This window comes from Harpegnathos saltator, unplaced genomic scaffold, assembly GCF_003227715.2.
Source record: "Harpegnathos saltator strain DR-91 unplaced genomic scaffold, Hsal_v8.6 scaffold111, whole genome shotgun sequence".
Taxonomy (NCBI): Eukaryota; Metazoa; Arthropoda; class Insecta; order Hymenoptera; family Formicidae; genus Harpegnathos; species Harpegnathos saltator.
The window spans coordinates 360,233-370,808 of NW_020229886.1; the positions used below are offsets into that span (position 1 = coordinate 360,233).

The 10,576-nt window shown below is 41.0% G+C and overlaps 1 protein-coding gene across 1 annotated transcript; it reads left to right on the plus strand.

Annotated features, from left to right (window-relative positions):
• Positions 1-595: 595 nt before the first annotated feature.
• Positions 596-2,019, plus strand: LOC105190353 (60S ribosomal protein L22). The gene is made up of 4 exons (XM_025300992.1): positions 596-867; positions 1,119-1,253; positions 1,506-1,627; positions 1,797-2,019. The coding sequence occupies exons 1-4, from the start codon at positions 859-861 to the stop codon at positions 1,942-1,944; spliced, it is 414 nt and encodes a 137-aa protein (XP_025156777.1). The 5' UTR covers positions 596-858; the 3' UTR covers positions 1,945-2,019.
• Positions 2,020-10,576: the final 8,557 nt, after the last annotated feature.

Below are 10,576 nucleotides of genomic sequence, written 5' to 3' on the forward strand. Positions count from 1 at the left end.
CTTAGTTGGCCGGATCATCCTACGACCTTGCCTTAGTTGGCCGGATCATCCTCCGATCTTGCCTTAGTTGGCTAGATATCTTACTTTAAAAAACTCGATAACTTCGGAACAGCTTATTCATATTGGATAAAACCACAGTGCTTTGAAAAGGTCTGAAGAAGGGCTATAAGAATATGTAATAAAAAATTAGGGCTTCCATTGAAAAACTCCGAGGTGACCTTGTCCTGACCTTGATGACGCCATCCAAGGTCAAATTGTTAAGATCGGTAAATAGATCTTTTTCAACGCTACAACTTTTGTCTGAAACATTTTTTTATAAAGTGTATATTTTTTGAAATTTTCAGGGGTCCCGGGGTTTTTTCTTCACCCTGTATATAATATTGTGTTTGCTGAGATGATTCCTCCTGATGATATATATAATTTTTACTATATTCTGTGTAGTAGCTCAGATATGAACCAAACTATTACAGACAAACCTCGTTACCGAGCGACATAGTAGACGTCGACGTAGTTGACGTCTATTTTCTCAGGGGGCGCGTCGAATTCAAAAAAATTTCTGAACCTTCGTTGATGGCCGCTCTCAAGTTTCTCTCTGCTTCAACCCATCCTACCTGTTCGAGTCTTTTGTTCGTCTCTGTGGCGGTTGGATCGTTGGATGTGGTTCCTGTAACTACGCATATTTTTTGATCGTGGGGGACTGCGTACGCGTTGCCCCTGTGTTTTTCTTTTACCTTCATACTACTGGAAAATAGTGTATAGACAAAGTTGAATGCAGTCCGGAGTCATATATTGAACTAAACTAAACTAAACATCGTATCTGCTCTTTCGCACTCTTTCGTACTTCGAGGATCCGTAAACATGGCACCGGTAAGTTTGTGCTTTGTCGGAAATGCTAATATTATTGGCAATTATGGTGAAATTTGTTCGGAATAATATTAAAATCGTGAAAAAGCATGTGTGATTTGTCAATTGTGCTATAACGATCTTATTTTATTTTAAGATCGGCCCGATTATGTTGGATTAGTATGTCTGACACACCGCATGATCCCGCCTGTGTTCCATACAAAAGTAACAAAAGTAATATCATTGTGTAAAATGTCATGTTTACGAATTTTTAGGCACCGAAGAAATCGAAGGGTCCCGCGAAGAAGCAAGTCCTTCGCGGCAAGGGACAAAAGAAGAAGGTGTCCGTGAAATTCACAATTGACTGCACTCATCCTGTGGAGGATAACATCATGGATGTAGCTAATTTTGTAAGTTACATAGCATTATCTCAACATTTAATGTGTATTACAATATACCTCTCCCAAGATATAAATACACTACTTAAATCCTTATTTCATATCTAAATCGTTACCACAACTTATTCGCTTGAATTCATAACCTATACGTACCAGCCTGCCACCAGCATGTAAAAATGATTTGTTGTAAATTGCGATGACTGATTAGATTTTGGTATTCTGCCACCGTTGTCAAAATTAATAATTACAAAATATTAATTTTAGGAAAAGTATTTGCACGAGAGGATCAAAGTTAACGGTAAGACAGGTAACTTTGGTAACAATGTTACTTTGGAGCGCAACAAAATGAAACTTTCCGTCAACAGTGATGTTGACTTTTCGAAGCGGTGAGTAGCATCGTGTTTCTTTTACACACAATTAAACACAAAATTGACCATCATAGATTTATGAATATTACAGTGATATTATTATTATAGTGATTATTAAGCAACGTTACTATTATAAGCTATAGGAAGAACTATATTTGCACTAATCTGGAAAACTGTGTTTTGATAGGTACCTCAAATACTTGACAAAGAAGTACTTGAAAAAGAACAAGTTACGTGATTGGCTGCGAGTGGTATCAAAAGACAAAGATACCTATGAATTACGATACTTCCAGATCAACAGCCAGGAAGATGACGATGAGGAGGATGCTGAGTAGTTTATTTTTGTTTACATTGAGCTTCAGATGTATTTGTAAATAAATTACTAATAAACAAAATCCACCATTTTCATATTTGGAGTTCATCTCTATTGGAAACCTGCAAATAGTTTACAAATTATGTATTAAATATTAATATATTTATACACGTGTACTTACACATTAATTTGTACTCTACAACTATATTACGAAATATTCGGTAAATGTCTTGCATATATTTTTAATCATGTAAAATTCTGCGTGTGATCTACTTATTAATAACTCTCGATTAAGTTAGTCATCGATTAGCTTAAGGCTCCAATGGTGCGATTCTTTAACTCGTTATTGGAGTTAACGACAGTTTCATCATCGTTGCACAGCTTTTCTACGGTATACAAAAGCTGCACAACGATAACGAAAATGTCGTTAACTCCAATAACGAGTTAAAGAATTGCGCTACTGGGTCGCTATGGCCATATTGGATTTGTGACGTCATAGATGAGAAATGTCACGCTGAAAATTCTTGCGTGCTATTTCAAAATAATAAGATATTCCTCCAAAACGATACTCGAAATGGCTTCAGAACACTTGTAAAATGTTCCGAGTTTTCTCCTTTTGCTTCAACAGTTAACACAGAGCTCTAAAATGGGCCGTGAAAAGAGGCTTATTCACGCAAAAAAACGTGTGGTCGAAATCAGCTGATCACACCAGTAGAAATTATGCTCCCACACATCGTATTTCACAAAAAGCCGAAAACTCGGAATTTCTTACAGGCTTCCTGAATATGTCACACGTCACAGAAGTTCACTAAAGCGAATCCACTCTATAAAAATGGCATGTTAACTGCATGAATTTATTTTATATCGAAGTATTGGAGCCACTTTTCCGCGATGCTGATTCGAACTCTCGATACCACGTTGCGGCCGGTTTCATGTCGTTTGCGGCTATCATCGCGGTGAATGACAGCTGCGGGTTTTATCAGGGTATATCTTTCATATATGTAATAGTTTTTTAATGTGTGTGAGAGGGAAAGTGTGTGTGCGTGTGCGTGTGCGCGCGCGCGCGCGCGCGTGTGTGTGTGTGTGTGTGTGTGAGTGAGTGAGTGAGTGAGTGAGTGAGAGAATAAGAGGGAAAGTGATAGAGTGAGAGAGAGAGAGAGAGAAAGAGAGAGAGAGAGATTGTGTGTGAAAGAAAGAGAGAGTGTGTGTGAGAGGGAGAGAGAGTGTGTGAGAAAGAGACAGCGTGAGAGAGACTGAGTGTGAGGGAGAAAGAATGAGAAGGAGAGAGAGAAAGTATGAAAGAGAGATTGTGTCAGAGTGCGAGAGAGAGAACGAGTGTAAGAGAGAGGAGAGTGTGAGGGAGAGAATGTCAGAGAAGAAGAGTGTGAGAGAGTGAGAGTGTGAGAGGGAGAGAATGTAAGATTGTGTGTGTGTGTGTGAGAGAGAGAGAGAGAGAGAGAGAGAGAGAGAGAGAGAGAGAGAGAGAGAGAGAGGGAGAGAGAATGTGTGAGAGAGAGAGAGAGAGAAGAGAGGAGAGGGGGAGAGAGAGAAAGAGAGAAGAGTGTGAAAGAGAGTGTGTGAGAGGGAGAAGGGGAGAGAGAAAGAAAGGGTGAGAGAGAGCATGTGGCAGAGAGAGAGTGTATAAGAGGGAGAGACATCGTGCGAGAGGGGAGTGTGTGAGTGTGTCAAAGGGAGAGACAGTGTGTGAGTGTGTGAAAAGGAGTGATAGAGAGAGAGAGAGAGAGAGAGAGAGAGAGAGAGAGAGAGAGAGAGGAGGAGAGGAGAGAGAGGGGGGAGGGAGGTGGGAGAGGGGGAGGGAGGTAGGGGGAGAGAGAAAGAGTGTGAGAGAGGGAGAATATGAGAGAGATTGTGTGAGAGAGAGTGTGAGAGAATGAGAGATCGTGGGAGAGAGAGAAAGGAGAGTGTGAGAAAGAATGGGAGAGTCAACGGAGAGGGGCGAGAGAGAGGAGTGTGAGAGAGAGGATAGTGTGAGAGAGTGTGTGATAGAGGGAGAGAGAGAGGGAGTGTATGAGAGAGAGGGTGGGGGAGCGAGGGAGTGTGAGAGAGAATGTTTGAGAGGAGAGAGGGAGTGAGAGAGAGAGACACAGAAAGGGAGGGATATAGGTGAAGTGTAAGAGAGAATGTGAGAAAAAGAGTGTGTGAGAGAAGGAGAGAGAGAGGGGAAGAGAGAGGAGAGGGAGAGAGAGAGAGAGAGGGAGAGAGAGAGTGAGCGGGTGTGTAAGAGTGAGAAAGGGCGTGTGTGTGAGAGAGTGAGTGTGAGAGCGAGAGAGAGTGTGAGGGAGAGAATATGAGAAAGAGATTGTGTGAGAGAGAGGCAGAGAGAGAGAGAGAGAGAGAGAGAGAGAGAGAGAAAGAGTATGAGAGAGAGATTGTGTGAGAAAGTGTGAGAGAGAGAAAGAGAGCATGAGAGTGGGTGTGTGGGAGGGAGAGTGAGAGATAGAAGAACAGAGAAAGGAAGAGAGAGTGAGACAGAAGGAGGGAGAGAGAGGGAGGGAGTGAGAGCGAGTGTAAGAGGGAGGAGAGTGTGAGAGAGAGAGCTCTATGACGTCACAAATCCAATATGGCCGCAGAGACCCAGGAGCCTTAAGCTAATCGATGACTACCTTAATCGAGAGTTATTAACAAGTAGATCACACGCAGAATTTTACATGATTAAAAATATATGCAAGACATTTACCGAATATTTCGTAATATAGTTGTAGAGTACAAATTAATGTGTAAGTACACGTGTATAAATATATTAATACTTAATACATAATTTGTAAACTATTTGCAGGTGTAAGATCTCTTTAGGATTCTATAGGTCGAACAAGATCTCTATCCAGGAAAGGGGTGTCAGACTGTCCCTTTCTAGAAGGTTCTCGATGCTCAAGGATTGGTATCAGGATTCTCGTATGGAATAAACGTAACAGCGTGTAGCGTACGGCGAAAAGAGTCTAACAAGGAATTGTATTAGATAGCCCAGCTTTTCTTCAATAAAGTATATTTAAACACGAACACAATTTCTTATATTTAATCACAATTTCGACGGCTTTATTAAATCGACTAGCTCTATTCGCTATTTCTCGACAATACTCTTTATACGACTTAACCCTTCGACGTTTGTCTCCAGCCTCCCTCCTCTCTCTCTCCGTCTTCTCCTCTTTTCGGCGAGCTCGTTCTCTCACGAGGATCAACACATGCGCAATATCTTGATTCTAACACTCGTAGCCAATAGTTGGCTCTATATTCAGTGCAGTTACGAAGCTACACCTTACAACTCGTCCATTCTGACACTAACTTCGTCCCGAAGTTAACGCGGGAGGTACAACAGTTTATTTGGCTCTACCATGATCGGCATCTCTAATTTCCTTAATTCGACGGTATGCTTAATGATAAACGGCTTACATTGATACTTAAATCTATATGTTTTATATTTTTTTAACCTATAACTGTGTCATATTTTTTTTTTTTTCGATTGACGTTTCGACATATCTAGACAATAAATGTTTCTTAATACATATCGTATATATCAATACTAATATAAATTTCTTCACATTATCGGTTTCACCCACGGTTTTAATTTGTCCGCAGACATAATTGTATCAACCGGCCTAGATGTAAGGTTGAAACCCGGAATGTCACGTATGACGTATCGGCTGTTCCCCAGAACTTTAGCGACTAGGTAAGGACCCTTGTACTTAGGTTTCAATTTTGTACTTTCCCCTGGCTTAGACCTGAGATCTCTAATTAACACGTAATCCCCTTCATTATATTTCGACGGTATTTTCGATTTTGATTCTCGGTAATATTTATTATTCGCAACATGTCAGTAGCTTGCAACGCTTGATCCTTTAAATTATCCCTTTCTTTTTCCAGATCGACATCTACATCAGTCAAAACTTTGGTGAATTGTGATAACTTAAAATCAGAATGATTGCGCTGTTGGTAGCTAAGCAACAGCTTAAAAGAACTTGTCTTTATTGCTGAATGGTGAGTATTATTTATTATATATTGTAGTTCTCCCAAATGTTCTTTCCACTTATCTGGCGCGTTGATTGATTTAATCAATGAATTTTTTAAAAACCTATTTACTCTTTCTGCTATGCCATTTGCCCAAGGTGAAGCAACTGCAATTTTTCTATGCGTAATCTGACGTTGATTTATAAAGTCACAAAACTCCTTAGAGGTAAATGCTGTGCCTCTGTCTGAGATTATTTGACTAGGGTTACCAAACGTATCCAAAACTTGTTGCAGTGCTTCTACCACCTCCTTAGTTGCAGTGGTCTTTGTGGCTATCAACCACGTAAAACGAGTAAATGAATCTACCATCGCTAAAATATGTTTATATTTATCGCTTGTTTCAGCTAATGGTCCAAAATGGTCTAAATGTAAGGCTTTGAGTGGCGTTTTTGGAGTAGGATATAAATGAGTTTCTGCTTCCAAGTTGTGTGGAGAACTATTAACCATAAGACAAATAAGACAGTTATCTATATATTCTTTGATTCTTTTCCTCATCGTAGGAAACCAATAATTACTGCTAATGCCGTTCCCAGTTTTCTCTGATCCACAATGTCCTATCTCATCATGATGTGCACGTAAAAGCTTAGGAATCATTCCTTCCAGTATCACGAACTTTAAATTATCACCCTGTTTTCTGTAGACTAACCCATTGACTAATTGAAACTTTTCGCTGTCATTAAATTCTAACTGTTGGCTAATTTCTAGAATTCTAGGATCGGAAAGCTGACAAAATTCCAGTTGTCTTTCTACTGGCAGTTCATTAACATAAGAAACACTTCGACTAAGAGCATCAACATGCGTCATACGCTTACCAGGACGATGAGTAACATCGAACAGGTAATTCTGTAAAGCGAGTGTCCATTTCGCGATTCTCGGATTCAAATTTGCTTTCTTTATTGCATATACCAACGCATTGCAATCTGTAACTATTTTAAACCGGATACCGTACAAGTATAAATGAAATCTTTCAACGGCTCTTACGATGGCAAGCATTTCTAATTCAAAACTATGATATTTTTTTTCCGCTTCATTTGTAGACTGACTAAAATAAGCTATGGGCGACCAACACCCGTCTTTTTGTCTCTGCAAAAAAATTGCACCAAGACCCAGAGCACATGCGTCTGTATGCAGCTCAGTGTCTGCGGTTGGATCATATAAGCAAAGAATTGGAAAAACAGTAAGTTCTTTTTTTAATGATTCAAATGCTTCCATACACTTTGCATCGAAATCAAAAGCATTTTTCTTTAATAATTCTTGCAATGGTTTGGCTATCAGCGAATAATTTTTTATGAATCGACGAAAATAATTTGTTAAACCCAAGAACTGCTGCACCTGCGTTACTGTGCGTGAACATTTAAAGTTTTTTACTGCTTCAGTGTGTCGAGGACTGAAAGTAATTCCGTTCGCTGAAATCACGTATCCCAGAAATTCTATTTCGCGACGTAAGAACTTGCATTTCTTATAATTCAGCTCAAATCAATGCCTTCGCAGAAGAATTAACACGTTCCTTATTGTTTCTAGACCTCAACAGTTTCTGACGGAATAAGGATATCGTCGATATACAATAATATTTTATCCTCCCGTACCAACGGACTCAAGATTTGAATTAACCGTTTCTGAAATTCTGCGGGCGCTTCGCTATACCCGAAAGGTAAATACCGGTATTCATATTGCCCATCGGGCGTTGAGAAAGCAAAATACTTTGTATCCTCCTCGTGTACCTTGATCTGGTGAAAACTGTCTCGCAGATCTAATAATGTGAAAACTGATTTGTTTGCAAGTCTTGTTAGACAGTCCTCCACGAGCGGAAACGGGTACTTTTGCTTCTCAATTCTTTGGTTTAACGGCCTAAGGTCTATACATAATCTTAATTTACCCGAACGTTTTCTTACCGGAACGATTCTAGCACAATACGGTGACACACTTGGTTGTATTATGCCTCTTTGTAGAAGATCATCGACAATTTCTCGAATCTGTAAGCGTTCGGAATATGTTAAGCGTCGCGGTGTGTAAGCGTAAACAGACGGGTCCTTTAGATGTACTCGTACCGAGTAACCATCATCTACCGGCGTGATATCTTGTTTTTCTATATCTGTTATTACCGATTTCAATGTTTCCCTCGAATTGTGCCCGAAATCCACTGCGTGTTCGTCAAGAATTTCTTCTAGCGATTTCGACTCAGTGGTTTCCTCGATGCATAAAGGCAACAATGTAAATAAAGTTACACGGTTCTCTACTTCGGCCTCTGGTCGATAGACTAAGGTCAAATTTTCCTTTGACAAGAATTCGCGACCTATTATTATATCACCTTCAAATGTATCGTCCGATAATACAAATAAATCAATTTCAAACTCTATTTCTGACAACGGTAGATTTACTATCTTTGTCTTTGCGACTCCGACAATATCTATAGCTTGGTTACTTAAATTTCTAAGTGATCGACTCGACGGCTGTAAAGCTAAATGCGACGATTCGACATAATGCAAATACGCCTCCAATTTTATGAACGATACGGGGCTTCCTGTATCGATCAGCGCTAATAGCTTGCACTGCTTACCGCCCAGCTTGTTAACTTTAACAAACGGGTTGGTGATGACTAATCGGCTTCCCTTTTCTTCGACGATAGCAACTGCATCCCTAGGGGCTGTTCCCGATATTCCGTTGCTTGTGGAGGTATTCGACGGTGGTTTAACCGCCGTCTGCGTCCTGCCATTCCTCCTCTGCAAGGCTGGACATTCGTACTGACGATGGCCCTTTTCTTTACAGTAGAAGCAAGAAGCATCCCTTCGACACTCCCGGTGAGAATGACCTGTGCGTCGGCAATTTCTGCACAGAACATCTTTATTTTTAGAAATGTTTGTAGACGCCTGTGGTCGTTTATTTAAGTCGGCTACTCCCTCAGTGATCCACCTCATCTTTTCTAGAAATTCATCAGTGGTCTCAACCTGGATCGCGAGAGCAGTGGCTCTTAAGGAACTATTCATAATTCCACCAGCCAATAAATTAATAGCATCCCCTATCGAAAAATTATGGCGATGCATCAACGCTAGCTTATCTAGAGCATATTGATCAAAAGTCTCCTTTTGTGGTTGCCATTTCCTCGCCTCTATTTTCTGCATCAACTTAAAGAATGGTAACTGTCTATCGAACATTTTTATAATTTCTCGGCGCACCGATATCCACGATTCTAACGTTGTTCCAGATAAGGTATCGTACCAACGACGAGCTGATCCTATCAGCCGACTAGATGCGGCTAACAACGTCATCATATCCGGAATTCGCAAAAACTGTGCGACATGGTCGACTCGCTGTACCCATGCAGTCACGCTCTCAAATTCGGCTCCAGAAAACTCAGGTATCTGTGACGCGGCATTTGATATAGCAATTGGTCCCTGCATATCGTCTCTCGAACGCGGCGGCATTTGAGCATTCGTTCGTTGCTCTGAACTAGGACTCGATATCGTACGACTTCCCGACGGATCGTCGTTACCAGCAATCGGAGCTGTACAATTATCTGTCGGCGCATTCGGTGCTCCTCGATTGGTAGTAATAGCTCTTACCAAAAGCTCTATCTGTTGTTGTTGCTGTTGCAGGAATTGCTGCTGTTGCTGCTGCAAACGTTGCTGACGGTCAAATACACCTTCCATAACCGTCGTTAGAACCTTCTGCATCACAGCTGGAGTAAGCAGTTGTTCTTCCGCCTGGGCAGATTGCGGTTGTACTATAGGTGGCTGTTCGCTCTGTCTCACTCCAATGTTCGACCAAAAATCACCTCCAAGCAGCTCACCTACCGGGGCATGCCTTTCCAGGTGCGTCATGATTGCATCGATAATATCATTCCTATCGTTTAGGTACGGCAATTGATATGCTAACGCCTCCTCTCTTAATTGTTCCAGAGTCATCTGATCCAATGCACCTCGATTCATTTTCCTTCCTTCACAGAGATCTTGCTAAATTTGCACCGACGGACAAAACTTCTGTTTACGTATCGCGACTGAGTACGTATCCGATGGATCACACGTTTACATTCTCGTGATCACGTGCTTCACGAATGCCGACAAAAACTCTCGCGATGAGCACAAAGCGGTAAAGTGCGAGCTACGATCCCACTTCTGAAAAATATGTGGCTGTAAGATCTCTTTAGGATTCTATAGGTTGAACAAGATCTCTATCCAGGAAAGGGATGTCAGAATGTCCCTTTCTAGAAGGTTCTCGATGCTCAAGGATTGGTATCAGGATTCTCGTATGGAATACGTAGCAGCGTGTAGCGTACGGCGAAGAGTCCAACAAGGAATTGTATTAGATAGCCCAGCTTTTCTTCAATAAAGTATATTTAAACACGAACACAATTTCTTATATTTAATCACAATTTCGACGGCTTTATTAAATCGACTAGCTCTATTCGCTATTTCTCGACAATACTCTTTATACGACTTAACCCTTCGACGTTTGTCTCCAGCCTCCCTCCTCTCTCTCTCCGTCTTCTCCTCTTTTCGGCGAGCTCGTTCTCTCACGAGGATCAACACATGCGCAATATCTTGATTCTAACGCTCGTAGCCAATAGTCGGCTCTATATCCAGTGGTTACGAATCTACACCTTACACAGGTTTCCAAAAGAGATGAACTCCAAA

Excerpts from the sequence above, each read along its gene's own strand:
- LOC105190353 (XM_025300992.1), top strand. Across the intron at positions 1,254-1,505 it reads TCATGGATGTAGCTAATTTT|GAAAAGTATTTGCACGAGAG; the intron begins GTAAGTTACATA and ends TATTAATTTTAG. Across the intron at positions 1,628-1,796 it reads GATGTTGACTTTTCGAAGCG|GTACCTCAAATACTTGACAA; the intron begins GTGAGTAGCATC and ends GTGTTTTGATAG.